Source organism: Mytilus edulis, chromosome 8 (assembly GCF_963676685.1).
Source record: "Mytilus edulis chromosome 8, xbMytEdul2.2, whole genome shotgun sequence".
NCBI classification, from domain to species: domain Eukaryota; kingdom Metazoa; phylum Mollusca; class Bivalvia; order Mytilida; family Mytilidae; genus Mytilus; species Mytilus edulis.
Window position 1 is genome coordinate 30,347,027 of NC_092351.1, and position 23,958 is coordinate 30,370,984.

Below are 23,958 nucleotides of genomic sequence, written 5' to 3' on the forward strand. Positions count from 1 at the left end.
TTCGATTTAGTGATTTGGTGTGTACTTAGTAATTTTTCCAGATATTTGTTTTTAAATTGGGCATCGTACTTTCTTGTTTAAGTATTGAATGACATAGATATTTGTTTCATATTTCAATTTATCGATTTAAAAAATTTGCTTTGTATAGACGTTATCAGCACCAATGTGACGCGAGGGTTCCCGAATTGCACCTAATGTGACATTTTTTTCATCCTTATCTATCTAAAAGGTTACGTTGCCGTATATTGTATCCTTTTCCCACGAGACATATGGAATATTTAGCAATGATGAAAGACGCGTATATTACAATTCTGTTTCTTAAATCTAAGAGAAAAAAATCAATTTGAAACTGATTTTTCCTCAAGAAACCGTTTTGATGAGTGACAAAATTATTGTATTGAAGCTTGACTTTAATATTAAAAAAAATTTAACTGTAATTTGTTCTTTTGTTGTATTATTCTATACATGATGAAAACAGTTAAGAGCATATCCAACAGTTTCCCGTAAATTCACGGAGTTTCAACGACGTCATAGTTGCCGTCTGGAAAGGGTGGTTTCTGTCCTCAATAGAAAGGACACGACGGGAATCGGCAAAAAACTCATACAGAATATTAACAGAACTAGAACTCAAAACTTAAGATATCTTTGTCATCTTGGTCTCTTATAAAAGAACTGCAATTCTCTTGATCACTACTAGATCATACTCACTTAAGTTTCCGTTTTATTAAAATTATTTTCAATACAGTAGAAAACAACGAAAGCAAATGCGTAATAATTTATTATTGCATTAGAACACACAAACTGTCATTAGTTCTTTACCAAACTTTTCCGAGATTTTGTCATTCAGGATAGAAAACTCAAAGTTTGGTTTTACATGAAAAAGATGGAAAAAATGGCTTCTTGGGAAAAATAAAATACGGCGTAAACTAACATTTATCATGCATCTAGCTGTGCGTTGAAGTGCTAATATATACAGTACCGGTAAACAATGTAAAACAAAAGATGACACAGTAATAAAATAATATTGAAATTGGTAAACATTGTAATATATGCACTGACGATGTTGGTGTTTACTTATGTATGAGGAAACAAATATATAATTTAACAAAAAAAGAAGTGTAGGTCTTGACATACTAGACACGCCTTCTTAAGGATAGAAAAAAACAGCAATGGAAATACCATAATTCAAAATAATTTTTTTTGGAGTGAGGGGCTAGTAGCTTATTTCTAGATTTTTATCATTATTCAACTTAATCTAGTACGGCATACGTTTTACCGCTAGCAAACTCTTTATATCTTGATAGTGTATCCATCATTTATTTCAGATCCACTTTCGCCTCGTCGTAAATATGCGTGATATACTTGCCACCGGAGCACGGGAGCAATCAATTCATCAGTTTCATATAGTGATACATAACCATCAGTTCTCAACTGCTAATTGTCTCAAACAGTTTTCCAGTTTTGGTATTTAATTTTATTTCATTTTTTTTTAAACGAAAATTTTAGAGAATTTCTTTCCGCATCTTTCTCTTTGAATTCATTTGTTTGAACAATCAATAATAATATAGTAGTCTACATCAGTGGTTACATTGTATGCAGCCAAACTATGTAGAGGGCAGTAGAACAGAAAACAATCTCCATTGTGCATATATGCAATATCTCATATGTTTTCAAGTGTAAAATCACGGCAGTCATGCTCGTTTAGGTGGACAAATACTGTGTCAATTATTTATTTCGACTAAACGAGGCTGCAAATGTATACATCCGAGCAGCTAACCGGCCGCAATATTTCTATACCCAATCAATTCTTTTTTTATGAAAAAGATTTTAGATGTATACATTAACATGATTAATACGACAACAACCTAACGAAACTTATAATTCAAAACACTAAGAGTCAAAATACAGATTTTTGTTATAGCTAAAAGCCTGTAAAGAAAAGAAAAAAACAAAACTGTCACATGAATTTTTAATACAGAGTCGATGAGATTTTAGACAAGTGTTTAGTTGCAAAATTTCACGTGCTCTCTTTTTGATTTCGATATGTGAAATTATAGACAGTTTCATACAAATCAGTGTAAGAAAAACACTTCTATGTAAAGTAACGGTAAAATAAATAATGATTATGGATGACGGACGTCAAGTTGAATATTAAATGAATAATCAGACCAAAAACATCAAATATAATATGAAAATTAACCCTGCTTTGTACTATAGACCGACACACAGAAACGGATTGCTAACGTGTAATACGTTTGTTTTAAAAGAGGGATAACAAATACCTGAGCCGGGGACTATTTTGATAGTTTGTAATTCCATGGTTTGCATGTATTGTTTCACACTCGGCTTTCACAATTTTGACAAGCACAATAGTAAAGCTATCTGAATCATTATCTCGTACAGATACTGGTCCATTATAAATAAGAAGATGCGGTATGAGAGCTATCGAGAATAAAGAATAAGAAGATGCGGCATGAGTGCTATCGAGAATGAAAAATAAGAAGATGCGGTATGAGTGCTATCGAGACAACTATCCAACAAAGTCACAGTGTAAAAATACATTTGTCTGCCACACCGTAGCACTGCCTTTGAAAAATTAGCGGGGAAATATATCGTTACGTCCCGAAACGTCTTAAATTTTGGCACAATTTGTGAGGCTTACGGAAGGGATTGAGTAATGGCCGCGTCACACTGTCCCGATTTTTACGCCGATGGCAACACGATTATGGAAATTTTCAAAATCGCGACTGATCGTATCCAGATCGGGCTATTCATAGTGCCATCTTTAACCATCGTAGAACCATCGGCCACTTTTTCTAGGATTCGGGGACAACTTCGGGAAGGGTGTAAATTTTTTAACATGTTAAAAAATCCCCGAAGGTGCGTCCGATGTTGAGTGTTCGTATTGAGTTCGTATCACCATCCTCACCATCGTAATGTCATCGGGAATGCATCTTTGAACATCGTATTGCATTCGTGTTTCCATCGCTTCCATCGGGCAATTTTGACATTGCGATGTCTTCACGAATGAATCACGAAGCTATTTGAAGGTCTTACGATGGCAACACGACTTCGTGAGGACCTCGTAATCCCGTCGTGTTGTCATCGAATAAAAGTACGAAGGCGACAAGATGGAACTACGACGGCAATAAATCCAGCTAAATGTAAGTTAATTTTCGCGCTACAATACATTTAAAGTACCATGCGCGATACGCACTGGTCAGTCTAATACGACATTTAAGAAAGACGTTCACAAAACATGTTAAACCCGCCGCATTTTTGCTCCTGTCCCCAGTCAGCAGCTTCTTGTGTTTGTTAGTCTTGTATTATTTGAATTTTGGTTTCTTGTGTACAATTCGGAAATTAGAATGGCGTTCATTATCAATTAACTAGTATGCATTTGTTATGGGGCGAGCTGAAGAACGACTCCGGGTGCGTGAATTTCTCGTTACATTGAAGACCTGTTGGTGACCTTCTGCTGTTGTTTTTTCTTTGGTCGGATTGTTGTCTCTTTGACACATTCCCCATTTCTATTCTCAATTTTAGCTCATATCATATGATTCTATGAGAACAAGAAAGGCGACAGCGTTGTTTCTATTAATTTAAATGGAACAAGAAGAGCAGCTATTGCAGGCTCAGGGTTTACTTTTTCATGTAAAATATAATTTTTGTAAATTTTTCATATCAAGTTACATAATGAAAATCATAAACGCGCCTCGTACACCAACACTGCAGGTACACGTATATAGAGAAACCAACTTTTTCTTTATTATTCTATTTTTTATGTATCGTCTGAGTTGTTGTCACACGAATGTTTACTCCATAACCATTTTGTTTTCTATATGTCATATTTTGCCTCATTTGTCGCTATCCCCACATTCTTCCTTTTGTCTATATTAATATTAATAATGATATTCTCCTGGAAAGAGCTCTTTTTGAATAAAAGGGATCAACGAACCCATTACCTTACCTTTAAGATTGATCGTTAACATGGGCATAATTATGGGTGATTATTCAGACTAGTGCACACATTTTACAGTTCAAACAAGGCAATGCCGAGCGTGGCATCCCCTCGTATGTAACATATTGAGGACAAATATGGACACTATATTTGTATATAAACTCATCATATATACCAGGAATAAATTTAGTATATACACCAGACGCGCGTTTCGTCTACAAAAGACTCATCAGTGACGATCGAATAAAAAAAAAGTTAAAAAGACCAAATAAATTACGAAGTTGAAGAGCATTGAGAACCAAAATTCCTAAATTTTTTGCCAAATACAGCTTAGGTTATCTATGCCCGAGGTAGAAAAGACCGGTGTAGAAAAGCCTTAGTATTTCATTTTTTTTTTAAATATAACCATATCAATGACAATTCATGTCAGCACAAAAAGTGCTGACTACTGGAATTGTATATGACACATGCAGTAAATGATAAATTGAATATGCATATTTGATACATAAACACATTAAAAAACATCTAAAGTGCCATGCGCGATATGCACTGGTCAGTCTGATCAGTTAGGGGAGAAGTCGACGCTTGTTGTTCCGTCTTTTGGGGATCTTGGTCCTGTTTATTGATTTCTTGTTAAGTTTTGATCGGAATTCCAGTTCTTTGTCTCTTTTTCTCTGTGCTATGGGTATCCGATTCCGAACTTTCCACTTTTATATCTATTTTTCTTGTACTTTCCTTCTAGGCTCATACCCCTCCATTTTACTCTTCCTCTCCCTGATTTTGGTGGCATTATATGCAGAGACTCAGAGTCAAGTTTTACCCTTCAAGCCCACGGTCTTCTGTCTTATGATTAAACCATAAATGAAATGTATATATATATATATATATTTAATATTGACCAAACAATTTAAAACTTGTGAAACCTTCGGCATATAATTAAAATGCATTGTAAGATGTACACGATGACTTTTAGACATCGTATGGCCATCGCGCCATCATCGTAATCCATCGTGTAGGCTTCGGCTGGGATGTGAAGCTTAAATACCTGTCTTCGGTTAACCTTCGTTTTTCCATCTTTTGCTATCGTATATAATTTCGGCACCATCGTATAGACTTCGTTATTCATCGTACTTGCTTTTGTCACTTTTTGGTATTTCAACGAGATCGGGACCAACTTCGTACGAACTTACAATTTTCGCATTCGGGTGTCCATCGTATATAAAAATCGGGACAGTGTGACGCGGGCATAAACAATACTATATTACTCCATTTTTCTTAAAAACAAGTATAGTGACAAATATTTTGCAAAACGTTATGACGTTCCTTTTTTTCGCAGAATAACACATCTTACATTGGTCAAATCGACACCGTTTAAAATAATTAAAAGAATTCTAAATGTGCATTTCAGATGTTCACTTCTTGCTGTTTTGGGGGGAAATTATAACGTTTTTGGCTTTATTTGGGTAAGAATTAATTCTTTAAATGGTAAAGTTAGATTTTTCAAACCATCTTGAAATATTTTGCTTCAATTTGAGCCCCATTATATCAGTATATGTTTATTAAAAAATCATATTTAATTTTTTTTTATCAAAAAACCTCTGTCTCTTCCAAATTGCAAAAATGTTTAATTTTCAGCAGTATTTTTTGCAAAAACAAAATCGACGGCATATATTTTTTTTGGCAAAATTTTATTCTCTGTCAATTGAAGAATGAAATATCTTTAAGGGAAAAAATTCTCACCGTCAAAATAAACTGTATGATATACCCTTAAGAAAATTAACATTTTTTTTCATTACAGTGATTGAACTACCATTTACCAGTAAGAACCAGATATGCTTTCTTTAGCTGTTCAATATTTTTAAGAAAGAAGAGGGCTATTCTGAAAGATATTTGAGAGCTAAACAATCAGTGAAATGAAGAACAGGTAAAACAAAAGAATGACGTCAAAACAATGTTTTAAGAAACATTTTAAACGTTCCGTAGTATATATTGCCTTACGTTTTTTTAAATGTTTTTAAAATCTGAGAGTATCCCTTTAATTTTAGTGATCGAATATTAAGATCTTTTCACGTCAAACTGATTTGTTTTATATATGAATTGATATTGCTTCAAATACTCAGTTGCTTATGTTATCAACTGTCATTTTTATCGTTTAATGAATGTTTTGTTTCTTAATTTTCCGTCGCAAAAAAAAAGCATCATTCTTCATATTTTTATTTTTTACACTAATGATAAAAACATTTTTTTTTTAAATATGTAGACATCTGTCAACATATGGTGCAATATATCCTTGAACTACGATTATAGTATGAGTTACAATTTTTATCTTTATGTGTTCTTTTAAAAAAAAACATGTTATCATCTGCCAAACTATGGTGAGATTCACCTTTGAACTCCGATAATTGTGAGTGTATCATATGGTATACAAATTTTCCTGATGACATTCCTTAATTCAGATGAGATTTATCTATAGAGACATTTCGAATGAGTTTCAAGATTTACCTTTACAAGTCGATGACAGTAGTCATTTATATTTGGTGTTTTCGACAGTAACATGTGACTTGTTGTGTTATATATTATTTACTGTGTACAAATTATTTCCGGTTTTTTTATTAAAGGTTTCATAGAGTTTTGATTTTAAACCTAACCAAAGGAATTTTGTCAACGACGTTCCTTTGAATTTTTAACTAAAGATGTCAAATTTTGGTGTTCCTTCACAGTAAAAGAATTAATATTTTCCCTTACGTAAATGCAATATTTCTAGGTCTGTAAAATTGTATTCAAAACCTCGTTTGAAGTTGTTAGCATCTTTTTCATGTCACAAATCAAAAGCTACCTTTAAACAATTCGACTATGAAAGAACATACTGTAAGCGTCAGCTGTAGAAATATTCAAAAGAATCTGTACGAGTATTACAACTTAATGTATTTTTACCCTCATCAAGCAAGTTTTCTATTTGTTTAATGTCCCAGTCTAGATTTAACCATTTGATCGATTTTTTTCCGATTTAAATTTTCCTAAGAGATCATTATTTTTCTTTTCTTTTCACGACATACTACAAGAAAAAACTACTTGATATTTCTGCCATAATACTTCGAGCGATAAAACGAAAACACTACAATGCATCTTGGGTGACAACCTGTTTTATATATATATATATATATATATATATATATATATATATATATATATATATATATCCCAAAGTCTGATAGCAGAGACATCAAATTAAATTACCAAGGGAAAAAAATAAATAAAATATAATTTCGTTTGAATATTTTTAAAGCACTCAGCATATCTTACAAAAACAGATATGTCAGTTAACCCAAATTAAGAAATATGTCAGTGAACCAAAATTAAACTTTAAACCGACCTTTTCCTTGGCTGAGTTGATGTTTTACTCATAAAGTTATCAAATAACATTGAAATCGTTTAACTCATTTATCCATCGGGAAAGCTTTCACCTAAGATTTATGCTTGTTTTTCATTCTTGAGTTTTCTTCGAAAAATATGTAACAGTCTTATTCATATATTTACCTTCACACTAATAACAAACTTATTATTCAAAACACATGTTGAGTTCTGTCAACATATGGTGAGTTTCACCTTTGAACTCCGACCATAGTGAGTGTCTCATATAGTATAAAATACTTTTCGGATTATTTCGTCAGCCAGATGAGATTTCTCAACTGAGATATTCAGAATGAATTTCAAGATTTTCTTTTGTTATTCGATTACAGTGGTCATTCATCTCTTGGATTCAGTATCAGGTATTTTTGTTTATACATTATTTACTGTGTTGATTGATTTCATATTTGTTATAGCATTCTGTTTATACATTTTGTTATTTGAACTTAATTCAAAAAATTAATGTTTTATTTTTAAATTTAACTAAACGAATTCCCTTCAACATGTGCCTTTGAGTTTTCAGCTGTTGAATTTGATGTTCCTTTAAGCCAATGAATATGAAGCCAAATACACGTCCTTACAAAAATGTAATATTACTGGGTCTGTCAATTGGTATTCATAACCTTTTTCCAAGTTGGAAGCATCTTTTTATGCACAAATCAAAAGCAACCTTCCGAATAACTGTGTAACAACATATTGTAAGAGTCTGAATTGGAAACTAAATATAAATACAATCTGTAATAGTACTCACAACTATTATTTTCTCATGCAGTGTTATTCAAACATTCGACTTCACCACTCATCAAAATTAGTTGATTTCTTTGTCTTCATGCAGAAATGGCATTTTGAATTTTTTATCCTGGTTGTGCACATACTCAGCATATTATTCCTATTGTTTTAAATTTGAGTTTAGGGTGTGCCATTGAACCAGGGACTATCCGATTTGAATTTGACTGCGAGTTCGGAGGTTGTGTTAACTTAATTTTTATAGCATTAATAATTAATTTTTACAACAGACTACAAATTTGATATCCCTACCATCGTACTTCGAGCTATATATTGAAACGTTACTTTTAATTTGTCAACGTTTTTTAAAATATAACTCAAAGTCTGATAGTAGAGACATCAAATTAGCAGTGGACTAAAGTACAATTATTTCATGAAGAGGTTTAAGGGAATGCAATGTATAGAATCCATTATGACACCTTATTTTGAGTGGCTAACAACAATACCGTATCGTTCTGAAATTAACATTTAATTTAAAATTGAATGCGTCTTTTCGTTAATTCATTGGGGTGTAAAAGCGTTGACCGAAGTACCCGAAGTACATTCTGTATGAAGCACGGAAGAGCTTCATTCAGAAAATGTGTGCACAGTCAACGCTTTTCCAACCTTTTGATATTACAAAAAGATGCATTCAATATTTGTAATTTAATTTTTAAGCTAGGATCATGAAAATACGATTTCGATAACGTTTTTCTTTAATTTACCTGAGCACTTCATTGTGTGAGCTCGTGTCATCATGAGTGTTACATTTCATTGTGTAATGGATGTTAATTTCAGAAGGATGCAAGATTGTTGTAGGCCGATCAAAATAACGTATAAGAATGAAACATAAATGCATGTAATTATTTCAAAATGAAATGTAACCATAATGATGACAAGAGCTTCCGCAATAAAGAACATAAGAGAAAAACTTGATAGAACTCGTGTTTTATAATTCTAGCAAACATATGTAGTTACTAGTATTGAATGCTTCTTAATTAATTTTAAAGGGGTTATAAAAGCGTTGACCCTGCGTTTTTCAATGGAATGACGCTTCATACAGTATGTACTTCGGTCAACGCTTTTACGCCAAAATAAATTTCAAAAAGAAGCATTCAATTATTTAAGGAATTAGATACTAGTAGTGTATAAGTAACACGATTATTTTCACCAGTTGAGCAACAACTGCTTACAAGTAGAAAGCACATGCGTATACCCATTGTTTAAGGAGTTATTCGTGTTGCTTTGAAATGTTTACAGGACTCAGAATATCTTTGAAATACAGATATGCCGATGAAACCAAATTGAGAAAGATGCAATTAACACTGATTTTTCCCTGAACTGCATTGATTCATCCTTGAACTTCGTCGATAGTGAATGTTACAATTTTTATTTTATTTATTATATTTAAAAAAAAACTAACTTATCATCTGTCAACATATGGTGAACTCCGATAATAGTGAGTGTCACATATGGTGAACTCCGATAATAGTGAGTGTCACATATGGTGACCTCCGATAATAGTGAGTGTCACATATGGTGAACTCCGATAATAGTGAGTGTCACATACGGTATACAATACTTTCCTGGTGACATATCTTAAGCCATAATGAGATTTATCAATAGAGATATTCAGAATGAATTTCAAGATTTACCTTAAAAGTTTATAATTCGATGACAGTAGTCATTTATATTTGGTGTTTTCGACAGTAACATGTGACTTGTTGTGTTATATTATTTACTGTATATAATTTATTAATTCAAATGTTGTTTTCTTTATTAAACCGAATGAATTTTGACCAATACGTTCCCTTTCAACTAAAGATGTCGAATTTGGTGTTTCTTCACGGTAAAGGCATTAATATTGTTCCTTACAAAAACAATTATTGCAAGGTCTGCAAAACTGTACTCAAACCCTCTTTCGAAGAGTTGAGTGTAGAATCTTAAATATTTAAAAGAATCTTTCAGAGTACTTACAACTATACGGTTTTTTTTCACATGCAAAAGTATTGAAACATTTAATTTCTCTGGTCCTCAAACAAATTTTCTATTCGTTTAACGTCTTAGTCTGGATTATGCCATATGATCAATATTTTTCCAATTTGAATTGTCCTAAGAGTTCGCGATTTTTTTCATTTTTTTTCTTTTCTTATTACGACATCTTTATATTTCTACCATCAATGATAAAAACGTTGCTGTACAGCTTGATTTGTCAACGTTTTTGATATAAAACTCAAAGTCTGATAAAAGAGACATAAACTTGGAACAAAACAAAATTAAAATAAAATTTCGTTTGAAATTTTTTTACAGCACTCAGAAATATCTTTGAAATACAGATATGTCAGTGAACCCAAATTAAGAAATATGCACTTCAACCCGATTTTGTCTTTGGCTGAATTGATGTTTAATTCGATATTCAGTAGTTAAAGGTATCAAATAACATTTAAATCGTTTAACTCATTTATTTACTGGTAAATCTTTCATCTATGGTTGTTTTTTTATCTTGAGTTCCCTTACGAAAAAATATTTATCAGTCTTATTGATATTTTCCCCTTCACACTAATAATAAAATCACTATTCAAAACACATGTTGAGTTCTGTCAACATATGGTAATATTCACCTTTGAACTCCAACCATAGTGAGTGGCACATACGGTATAAAATTCTTTTCTGGTTACATTTTTTCAGCAATCCTATATTTTTCAACTGAAATATTTAGAACGAATTTCAAGAATTTCCTTTGTAATTCGATTACAGTGGTCATACATCTCTTGGTTCCTTCGACCGAATCAGGTATTCATTATGTATACATTATTTACTGTTTATAATTGAGTTCACATTTTTATAGCATTATTTTTAAACAGTTTCATTGGAATTTGTACACTTAATGTTTATTTTTAAATTAAACTGAAGGAATTCTCTTCAATGTGTGCATTTGAGTTTTTGGCCCAAAATGTCAAATTTGATGATCCTTTGCCTTAATGAATGTCAAAGTCTGATAGTAGAGACATCAAAATAAAAGTGGACAAAAATAAGATTTGTATCATGAACAGTTTTCAAGCAATTTTAATGTTTATTGAAATTAATGGCTGTATGACGATTTTCACTAGTGGAACAAGAACTGCTCATCAGCAGGATCTGTACATAGCACATGCCTTTACCCGCTGTTTAATGTGGTTTGTGTTGCTAAAATTTTTATAGTGTTTGTGTGGACTTTGTATTTTCAATGTTTTGGCTTTGTCAAAATTTGAATCGCTTATTCCTTTAAAAGTTGCATTATATATTACATATTCATGTTTATAATTGATTCACATTTTTGAATATCATTTTTCATACAGTTTTTATTTGAACTTAATTCGATATATTATGATTTTCACTACTGGAACAAGAACTGCTCATCAGCAGGATCTGTACATAGCACATGCCTTTACCCGCTGTTTAAAGTGGTTTGTGTTGCTAAACTTTTTATAGTGTTTGTGTGGACTTTGTATTTTCAATGTTTTGGGACAGGCGCACAAATTTGTTATTAAACTGGATATCTAAAGTCACTTCAGTTCATCTTTGAAAAAAAATCTGTTTGACTCAAAAAAAATAATATAAAATTATCGACAGCTTTTAATTATGAAATTTGACTCCTATGATTGAAGCAAATCTTGTTACTTTTGTTTTTTTCGCAACAAAATTCATCATTCTTATCTATATTTCTAATTTCACACTAATAATGAAGTTATTAATTTAAAAAAACACATGTAGACATCTGTCAACATATGGTGAGATTCACCTTTAAACTTCAATCATATTGAGCATTACATCTGGTATCCAATACGGCTGGTTACATTTCATAAGCTGGATTATATTTATCTACAGAAGTATACAGAATGAATTGTGTTAACATTACTTACTGCATTTAATTGATTTTCCAATTTTACTATAAAGAAAATCCTACAGTTTTATATTTGAACTTAATGCGACAAAGAAAAGAATGTTTTTTTAACCTCACTGTAAGGTATATCCAAAATGAATATATTTCCTTTAAAAATTGTCATATTGGTGGGTCTGTCAATTGGTAATCAAAACTTATTTTCAAGTTGCTAACATCTATATCACATATGACACAAGATACTGTTTGAGTAAGCTGTGGAAACTAATATATTAAAAAAATTATGTTAGTGTACTTACAAATAGATGTCTTTTTCTCATGCAAAATTATAGAAGTGTTTGATTTCTTTGTTCATCAAAATTATTTTATAATGTTAATCGTCATGAGGAAATGGAATTTGTTTTTATCTATCTGTACACATACTTACAAATATTTCCCCTTCTTTTTATGTTTGAGTTAAGATTTTGCTACTAAACATGGTTTTTCTTCAATTTAAATTTTCCTTATTAATTTTTTTAACCTTCACACTAATGATAACATTATTATTCAAAACACATGTTGAGTTCTGTCAACATATGGTGATATTCACCTTTGAACTCAGATCATAGTAAATGTGGCATATGGTATACAATACTTTTCTGGTATTTTATCAGCCAGATGAGATTTTTCAGCTCAGATATTCAGAATGAATTTCAAGGTTTTCTTTAATTTGTAATTCGATAACAGTGGTCATCTTATTTTGACTTCAGATGTTCAGTTGTCAATGTGAAATAATTCTGGTTTCTTTTGTTTTCCTCGCAAAAAAAATCATCAGTCTTTTTCATACTAAGTCTTTTAATTTTACATTAATGATAAAAAATACTTTTACATGAAAAACATTTAGACATCAGTCAACATATGGTGAGATTCACTATTCAACTCCGATCATATTAAGTGTCACATATAGTATACAATACTTTTCTGGTTACATTTTTCGTAAACCAGATGAGATTTTTAACGGAGAAATTCAGAATGTATTTCAAGATTGTTCTTAATAATTCGATGTAAGTAGTCACACATCTCTTGGTGTTTTTTTATAGTGACATGTGCCATATTGTGTTTAGATTATTTAATGCATAAAATTAATTGGCCATTTTTTTTAAATACTTTTGTTCCTTCAGTTTTGAATCTGAACTAAAGTCGAAACAAAATGCTGTTTAAAAATCAAACTGATAGAATGCTGTTCAACTTGTTCCTTTGAGTTTTCAATTAAAGATGTCAAATTTGATCTTTCTTAACGGTAAAGGATATTCAGAATTAATACATTTCCTTCCAAAGTTGTTGATTTGCAGGGTCTGTCTAATGCGATTTTTAGACTAACTGTGAATCAACATACTGTGAAAGTCAGCTGTGGAAAATAAAAATATCAAGAAAAATCTGTAAGAATACTTACAAGTAAATGTTTGTTTCTTGTGTATAGGTATATACAAAAAATTGATTTCTTTACTTATCAAAATTACATTAATTCTTTATCGTCGTACACATACTGTCAATTATTTTCAATTCGTTTAACGTTTGAGTCTATTTTTTGCCCTTTTGCCAATTGATCATTGTTTTTTCGATTTGGTATATCCAAAGAATTCTGTATGTTTCTTCTTCTATTGATGTAGAAAATGTTGATTTTTAAGAAATGTTAGTTTTTAACATATAATTCAAAGTCTGATAGTCAAAATACCAGTGGAACAAAACAAAATTGGTATTATGAAGAAATCTAAGGCAATGCTGTGTATATTGTTAAGAATCAGATACATAAAGTAGCACAACGATTTTCACTAGCGGAAACAACTTCTTACACGTTTGACGTGTGGTTCGTGTTGCAATTTGCTTCTTAAGTTGTTTTCGTATTTCCATGTTTCGTTTTATGCAATAACGTCTTCCTTACTTCATACACTTTATATTTATATTTTGGAACGCTTCGTAAAGAAGATTAGCAAACTTTTGTATTAAAAATAATTGAGGCACTAATAGTATACTTTTAATTTCAAGGTTGTCAGCGATCAAATATTGAGATTTGTCACGTCAGACAGATTCGGTTTTAAAAAAGCCCTTTGACAATATTAATTATATTGGAAATTGCATTGTAGTTGCTTGCAGGTCATCATTTATTTAAGATATGTTAAAATCGTTTAAAGGAAGAAAACATATGTTTTTGTTTGTTATTGCTCTTTGATAGATAATGTGTGCCAAATGGGAAACATTGAAACTATGTTCTTTTAGTTTCAGCTGCATGTCCGATTGGATCTACTATTGATGAAGATGGGAAAACCTGCATTAAATGTCCAGCAGATGAATACTGGGTGAACCCAACTGCCTGTGAACCTTGTCCGAATAACGGAACGACCGAAGGGAAAACTGGTGTCACGGGCGTTGAATTTTGCAAAGGTGAGTTTTTGTTTAGATCGAAGTAAAACAATAAGGGTAATACTCGCATTCATAAAATGATTTTTCATTGTTTGACTTTATTTATCCCACTGCTTTACTTTTTCTTTTGTTGGGTTGTTGTTTCTCTGATATAATCCCCATTTCATTCTTTATTTTATTATAGAATATTTTGATATACAGACACTTTATAATTTCTTGTTGTAACATTACACATTGCGTGTACGTCCACTGAGAAATCTACCTATATAGTTTCACGTATGTTTCGATCGATCTAATGTCAACTTCCATATTTACATGTCATCGCCTTGGTAAACAGGCTTAATCGATGCAAACAAACTTATTCTAATGTCGATTCCAGTAAATGAATGTCATACGAACAATATTAATCTGTATGTCAGTGTACTCATATAGATTTCATAGTGTAAAAATAATAGAATACAATGGACTTATGTTTTAATGATAATGAAAGTGCCCACTGCTAATCTGAATAATTTTTAAAAATATATATACAATGATTGTTTAAAACAATTGCAGATAAAACAAATGCATAAGGAAAACAATACAAATAAATTAATAAAATAAAACCATATGCTAAATACACATGTATGTCGTAGTGTGAGCACATGTGAGCAAAATATGTATGTCCACATAGTGTGTAGTACTGGTTAATATGGGCGTTAGCATTATTATGTTTAATTTACTATTTGGCACTAAATGTGGATACTTAAATAATCAGAAAATCTTTTAGAGGGCTTTATCTTGAAACTCCTTCATATGTAACAGAACTTAATTATTTGACGTTTTTAGATCTTCACACGTATTACTCCTTCTAAACTTAAAAATTAAAAGAGATGTTTAAGCTTTGACCAACGCAGATAAAGCCTGATGAGTCTTATGTAGACGAAACGCGCGTCTGGCGTATGAAATTATAATCCTGGTACTTTTGATAACTATTTACACCACTGGGTCGATGCCACTGCTGGTGGACGTTTCGTCCCCGAGGGTATCACCAGCCCAGTAGTCAGCACTTCGGTGTTGACATGAATATCAATTATATGGTCATTTTTATAAATTTTCTGTTTACAAAACTTTGAACTTTTCGAAAAACTAAGGATTTTCTTACCCCAGGAGTAGATTACCTTAGCCGTATTTGGCACAACTTTTTGGAATTTTTGGTCCTCAATGCTCTTCAACTTTGTATATGTTTTGGCTTTTTCACTATTTTGATCTGAGCGTCACTGATGAGTCTTATGTAGACGAAACGCGCGTCTGGCGTATGAAATTATAATCCTGGTACTTTTGATAACTATTAGTATCTTGTCTTAGGGAGATATAAATCGCAATTCATAAACAAAAATAACTCAACACAAAAACTTCTGTATAATTCATAACGTTATTATACTTGCACTATATTCAGTCGGCCTATACGCATGTCATATCACTCGATTTATTCAAAACAAAAACAAAGCATTATGTCAGCCGGGCATCTTACCTACCATGCATTACGTTTCATTAAATGTACGTATCCTTTCAATCGAAGGAATTTAAGGGAAAATACAAGTCTCCGACTTTTCTAAAAATTGAAAGTAAGGTGAATCGGGTATATTCGAAGGTTATTTTTGTTTAGTTTAAACATATTTATTCATATCTAATTGGGAAACAAAAAAGGTGTCTACAAGGGTGTCTTTTACGTGCAAGAGATATGACTCTCTCAGCTATTTATCGTTCCCTTCCGACGGACTGTCATCGGTTCTTCAAGAGCATACTCAAGAGAGAGCCGAAAATTCAGTCCAGATATTTTATTCCCGAAACGGGAATCGAACCATGAACCTTTGTGCTAATAGTCCGATGCACTAACCACTACACCACGGCTCTATAAAGGTTCTATCAGAAATACCGTAATTTTTGTTATTTTCATTTTTATCGAGAGTGATTCAAATTGGTCGAACAAATAAGGTGGCCCGGACCATTAAGCTAAAAATATTACTTTTAACCGGGTATATAAAAGAGACAATTTTTTAATGAAATGCTAGGGAAAAAAGAGGTATTGACATATTTTTTCGGAATATCAAAATTAAAAACTGTCTGTGACTCTTTGTCCAAATTAAAACTGTAATATAAAAAGCTGAAACATAGCTTTAAAGAATGAGCAAATTAGATAAAAATGTACATGTAGATCACCGATAAGGAAAAAAAATATTTTGATTAAAACCCAAAATTTTGACAAGAAAATGGTGAAATAGGGTAAAATGTCATTTTGAGCTTTTCACAGATACACATAATAACGATAACATATTTTTAGTGACAAAAATTCGTTCATTTTTTTTTATCAATTTAAATGTGAAAACAAACTTTTCGTACGCGCGTGTGCATGGTAATTCATGTGTGAAATTATGCGCAGTCGAATAATCCCGATCCCCCTTAAAGGTAAGCTATAGTTATAAACTGGATTTTTTTAATGTGCATAATTTGCAAATAAGGAAGTTTTGGGTAATCTCAATCAAGTTAATAAAATTGTGTGACAAACCCGACGAAACCATTTTTGATGGTATCTCAATCAAAAACTTAACAACACCCCTTTATTTTGATATATCTAAACTGGTCGGAAAAAAACTATTGGAATCTGAAGAATTTCGTTATCAATAAAACAATATGGGATTTATGTTATTTTCATCAACTTAAATCATTTGAAATAAACGACCAGATGGTGGTTTAAATCGTCTTGGATTTCTAGACTACAACGTCGATTATAAAATTTAAAGGTACAATAATTGGCCCTTTTATGTCGAAGGATAACGTAAGTAAGACATATTATTGGAAACCTCTGGTTTGTATTTTCTAATATTCGTAACTTATACTTCATCGTCACAAATATTCTTTTAATTTGGAAAAATAGTGAAATTCATCTGTCACTCTATTGCTATTTTAAATACTAAGTCAATTTGGTTAAAAATAAAATATCAATTACCAATATAGACTCATTCTATGCAAATAAACATTAATCTTTCAGGATCCAACCTATGGCAGTGTACGATTTGATTTGCAATCTTTTGTTAAAAGAAGTTATGTTGTACGTACTGTCTTGGCCGTTGTTTTGTTTTCTATCATTCTTCTTTAATTTAAAGTTTTCACTTGATTTTTCCACAATCTATCATTAATAACTATGTACATTTTCTATTCTAATAATCTCATCACTTAACAAAAACCGTTTGTTATTTGTTTTTTACCATTGCAGCTGTTATAGAATGTCAAGACCTTGAAGAAGTAGATTTTGCTACTATAACTGAACAGACTGGTATCAACGAAAACGACACAACTACGTACAAATGTAATATTGGATATGAATTGATCTCTGGCGACCTGACTCGTCAATGTATCAGGGATACGTGGAATGGAAGTTCTCCAGTCTGTGGTACGAATACGCTGTAGATTTTGTTTATAAACGTCGTACTTAATATTTTTGTTAAATGTTTTATTTTTTTTCATTAAAACATGTGAATTATTTATAGTATGAAGTGGTCTTCATATGTAACACATTCATGTGTATTACTATTGAAATATATCAAAATACAAACTGGTTTCTATTCAAACATTCAATACACATATATAACTAATCACACAGTGTGCAAATTGTCCTAATTAAAGAATTGTATTGATCTGATAAATTCCGTATTAAAAATAGCTTAATGTGTAACTCACCAAAGTTTACCAAAAAAAACCGAGATTATCAAAGATGTCAGGATTGACATTTTATATTAACACCAGACGCATGTTTCGTCTATATAAGACTCTTCATAACGCACGAATAAAAAATGTTAAAAAAGCCAAATGATGTAAAGGTACAAATTAGTTAAATCCTTACAATATATAGACACATTTTACATAATAAATGAAATGAAGAAATAGTTTTATTAATTAAAGAAATGAATAAAAGTCAAATGATTTATTCTATAAAATCATTTTAAAACATTATTATAAACATTAATTGTAAAATGTTAAGAACAATATGTCAAAATCATAACCCAAATTTCTAAAATTTTAGGCACAATATATTAAAATGTTGAACACAATATTAATATAATATGCTTTAGATCTGTTTTTACAACAATATCCACATTTAAAAAACCTTTTCCTTCGCATATCGAATCAGACATGCCTAAGAGAAATAAAGTGTTTACTAAATATATTTGAAGGTTCCCCCAAAGAAAGGACTTTAGCAACACCACACTGGTTTCAGTTAGATACCATGTTTTGTGACCAGGCACAGAACAATTTGTTTTTTTAGTTTTCCTTATCTTTTTATTGTGTGGAATTGCTATGAAAATATTACACCAAATGCCAACTTCCTCTTAAAAAATATTCTATTTCTCTTTAGTTCTGCTTGTTTTTCTGTTTTTCAGTTTGAAGCTCATGTTCATTTGAACAAAAGTAAAAACAACAAAACCCAACAAAACTGATGTTCCAAAATCTTCTTCGCCGATTTTTTAACACATACCACACATAAAATGCTCTGTGGATTAACACATAGAACATGAACATCTATATGACGCTTGATTTAAAAAAAAAAAAAAACAATACATATTATGTTATCGTTATAAAGGGAATGTCAATATCATTAATTTTAAAGTATTTAACTTTATCTCGAAACCCTGTGTTGGTTATATCTTTTAAATTATCCTCTGTGTTTAAAAGCAAAATTATTTCATCTGGCAAGGAATATGAAAGAAAACAATGATAAATGTCTATAATAAAAAAAATGGATCCTTACATTATTGATAATCTTCGAAATCATGTTAGGGAATTTGTAGAATAATTATTTCATGTAAAATCACTGGTCATTTTCAGGAATAATATATAATTACTAATGATTTTAGTGATTCTGCATATTCCTTAAAAAATCAAGGATTCTACTTGATCCCTGATTAAACAAATTCACTGTAATATATATAGTTATCCAGTAAAATAGTCAATAGTGTATAACTGTTAATGTTGTTTGTTTTGTGTCAATTTTGTCTACTTTTAAGGAAGTTCGCTACTTCATATCAAAATATAAAGAAAGTGCTCCTTACACTATTATACAGTTATTGGGGAGTAATACAGAAACAGAAAGACTAAAAACATATTAACCGTGTGCTTGTTTCAAAGATATTAGCCAACAATCAAACGATAATCCTTTTGAAATTTGTGGTGGTGGGTAGTGTCCAATATCTAAAAAGAAAAAATATTTTTAACCGACATTTTGTCTGTTTGTTCATTGCGTTGATATTTTTTCTTTTCAGATTTTCTATTTTCATACTTTTTTTTAAGCGTTGATATGAGTTTTCATCATACGCCAAACATTTATAAATATTTTACCAAAATATTTCACTCATAAATGAAATAACTCAAACTTTAGAAACAAAGTTTTATACTTTTGCAGTTATAGTTAGTTGTCCATGCCTTGCAGACGTGAAATTCTCTAATATAGCTACTCAGACTGGTGGGAACTACCAAGACACAATAACTTACGCTTGTAACCCTGGCTATGAATTGACGTCTGGTAGCCTAACCCGTCAATGTATGGTTGATAAAACCTGGAATGGAAGTGCTCCAATCTGCGGTAAAAACATCTTTAAAAGTTGCAACATTATTGTCTATTAAAATTTTATTCATTTAAAAGTTAAAGCTTAATTTATGAAAAAGATGTGTATATTGACTTTTGATAGAACAAGTATCAGGTGGTTTCTAAATGTAATCAAATCAATGTATTTTCAATAGAAACAGAAGATATTAATTGGTTGATATTCGAAAGTTCAAAATCCAGCTCATTGAGAATTAGTTATGTGCGAGGTAACACAAATTTCTAATGGACCATTCTCTTACAATTTGTACATTGAGCGGTTATTGTCAATTTAATGTAAAAATTACATATTTTTATCAAAGCTTTGTGAACAAATATGAAAATGAAGATGTAGTATTATTGCCAATGAGATAACTGTCCACAAGAGACCAAAATGACACAGACATTAACAACTATAGGTCACCGTACTGCCTTAAAAAATGAACAAACCTTATACCGCATATTCAGGTATAAAAGGCCCCAATAAGACAATGTAAAACAATTTAAACGAGAAAACTAACAGCCTTTTTTAGATGCAAAATGAACGAAAAACAAACATGTAACACATAAACAAACGACAACCACTGAATTACAGGCTCCTGACTTGGGACAGGCACATACAAAAAAAATGTGGCGGGGTTAAACATGTTGGCGAGATCCCAACCCTCCTCCTAACTGGAAAGAATATATATATATGTACGGAAGTTATTATGCTCTCTTACTCGTTTTATATTTTTTTCTATATTCATACTATACTTATATGTGTCTATTCGAGTTTTGATTTTCATAGTCCTTACATGTTTTATTAATTCACCTAAATATTACATTTACTTATGCAGAGATAGTAAGTTGTCCGAGCCTTGCAGACGTGAACTTCTCTATTGCTGCCCAGACTGGTTCAAACTACCAAGATACAATAACTTACGCTTGTATTGCTGGCTATGAATTGACGTCTGGTAGTCTGACTCGGCAATGTATGGATGATAAAACCTGGAATGGAAGTATTCCTGTCTGCGGTAAAACAAAATATTTTTCAAACGTTTTATCTTTATGTTTAAATAGGATATTTTATTTCTTAAACCTGTTAAGGCTGTAATAATGAAAAAGGTTTGTATGCAGATGTTTGCTACAATGAGGTGGTATCCAAAATATAACTCCAGTTAAGTTGCTTTGATTTAAATATACTGAGTGCTAATGAAAACGCAACACTTTTGTTTTTTAAAAATATCTTATAACTTTTATTTGATTTATACTATAGCTTTGTATAGTTGGTTAAAAATTACTTTTAGACAATTGTCGACAATTTTACGGTTGAGTGATTTTTGGAACAAATGCGGAGTAAGGGTTATTTTGAACGGACATAAACCGAGTTCACCGTTTTTCAACCTACGCACAATTTTCACGATTTTGTCATTTGAAGCTTGGCTAATGTCATGAATTTTCCAGCCCTTATTGTTAAGAAACTGCAATAAACATCTGAGTAAATGTCAGGACTTTCTGACATCCAACGACATGCAGTTTTATGCATGATCCAATGAAGCCTTTCACAGCATACAATTACGAGAAAACTAAAGTTGTAGCCTTTACAATATCCCAAATCATCCTCAAATTCAACCAAAATGGATTATTTAATGATAATTTACATCCCGAGATACAAAAAGCAAGAAATTCTCAGCAAGACCGATACATCTGGTCTTAAACATATCCGATATCAACTCTTATGGCTGTTCAAAGGTCACTCTAGAGTTCAATGGTGGTCACGGTGGAACCTTTGGCGCAATTGCAGTTAAGCTCCATTTGCGCAAAAATTGTTAAAGATCCCCACAGTCTTTCCTTAGTGATATCTAAACGGCTGTCTGGCGTAAAAATGGAATTCTGTAGACCAAAAATAAATTCATTATGTACCAAAAACCGTCAGTGGTGGTTACATAGACATTAGGCACCCGCCTTGGCCAAAAGTCATGCTTTTCGCCGGATTATGGTCCGATCAAATTTGACATGGTTTAGACGATGAAAGCAACGACCAATAACATAAAGTCAGCTTAAGATTGCTTTGCGGGACAAGTGGAATAACATTCCTCAGGATCACATTAAACGTTCAGGATGATCAATTCCACGGCTCTGTCGAGATTACGCTGCACCACGTAGTTGTTACATTTTTTTTGTTAGGAACGTGAGTTGATAATTCGACATTTGATGTTTCGTTTACCTATTGCGTACGAAAAATGACAATGAAACCTTTTTGTTTGAAAGTTTGAATTCGATTAAAGGTAATCAAGTCATTGTGAATTGTTTATATGTAATGAAACAACGATTGTCAAGGAATCATTTGCGAAAACCTTGTTAATAATGTCTGTTTTAATTATCAAATTAAATATATTATCTCGTGATTCTTATACTATTACAAAAATGTGTGTGTTTAGGTATTCAATAGTGTCATGTGTTTTTCCTAGTCAATCATGTTCATGTTCATTTCTTTTAAACATAAAAAGTATTAATTGATTTAAAACAGCTATTACGAATTACTTGTGCAAGTAATAAGTAATTAGCCTACAATCATTTACATGCATTTTGTGGTTGATTTTGTCAAACTTTTGTAAATAAAAAAATGTTTGGAATTTTTTTTTTGTCTGGAGTGTTTTTTATTTCGCATTATTCATATCATCATTAAATGCTCATTAGACTTTTTTTTATAATCCTAACATTCATTAATATTTTACCTTTATATTTCACTAATGAATGAAATAACTCAAACTTATACACAAAGTTTCATTTTTTGCAGGTATAGTAGGATGTTCACTCCTTACAGACGTCAAGTTCTCTAATATTACTACACAGACGGGTGGGAACTACCAGGACACAATTACTTACGCTTGTATCCCTGGCTATGAATTGACCTCTGGTAGCTTGACTCGTCAATGTATGGCTAATGGAACCTGGTTCGGAAGTGCTCCAGTCTGCGGTTAATAACATTATTCAATAGTTGTATCTTTATCTTTAAATAGGATATTGCATTTCTTAAACATGTTAAGCTAAATCAATAAACAAAATGTGTATATGCCAATTTTTCATGTGATTTCCAAAATGTTTTTAAATTCAAAAACTATTAATTGGTTTATATTTGAAAATCCATAATCCAAATCATTATATAATAATTTTGTATGAAGAAACATAGATTTCTAAGGGACCATTCTCTACCAATTTGTATTTTGTGTATAAAGTCAATTTGAGGATCTTTATCCCGTAATGCTTATATAATTTGAAATGTTTGTATTCAGATATGCAAAAGTGTGGTGTGTGTTCGACATACAATTGTGTTTATTTTTTATTTCCATTAAGAAAAAGTCTGTATAGTGTGTCATATACAATCATCTCTAATCGTATCATAAAAAAATGTGCATGAAAGCATTGACAATCCAACGGTAATCTTGAAGCCTTTTGTGGTTATGGGTTCTGTCAAAGTTTTGTAAAAAGAAAATACTCACCGGTTTTCTTTTTATCTTTTTCCTTTTTACCCCGATGGCCATTTCATAATGTCTTTCTTGTATCTTTCGCCACTCTTTTTTACTTTTTTGTGTGTATTTTACTTTCTATATATATTCGTACTGTATTTATATGTGCTGATTCGAGTTTTCATCATAAGCCCAACATTCATAATTATTGTACCTACAATTTCACTTATAAATGAAATAACTCAAACATTAATCGTTTTATACTTTTGCAGATATAATAAGTTGTCCAAACCTTGCAGACGTGGGGTTCTCTGTTGCTATCCAGACTGGTACAAATTACAAAGATACAATAACTTACGCGTGTATCACTGGCTATGAATTGACGTCTGGTAGTCTGACTCGTCAATGTATGGAGGATAAAATCTGGAATGGAAGTGCTCCAATCTGTGGTAAACATTTTTCAGAGTTGTAT

General features: G+C 31.4%; 1 protein-coding gene across 1 annotated transcript in view; it reads left to right on the forward strand.

Annotated features, from left to right (window-relative positions):
- The window catches only part of LOC139486637 (CUB and sushi domain-containing protein 2-like), a 44,210-nt gene that overhangs the window by 10,772 nt on the left and 9,480 nt on the right, over positions 1 to 23,958 (forward strand). Inside the window, exons 2-7 of the mRNA XM_071271563.1 lie at positions 14,271 to 14,435; positions 17,671 to 17,847; positions 19,855 to 20,034; positions 20,874 to 21,050; positions 22,817 to 22,996; positions 23,759 to 23,935. Coding sequence (XP_071127664.1) covers positions 14,271 to 14,435; positions 17,671 to 17,847; positions 19,855 to 20,034; positions 20,874 to 21,050; positions 22,817 to 22,996; positions 23,759 to 23,935 — 1,056 coding nt within the window. The remainder of the gene's footprint in view (positions 1 to 14,270; positions 14,436 to 17,670; positions 17,848 to 19,854; positions 20,035 to 20,873; positions 21,051 to 22,816; positions 22,997 to 23,758; positions 23,936 to 23,958) is intronic.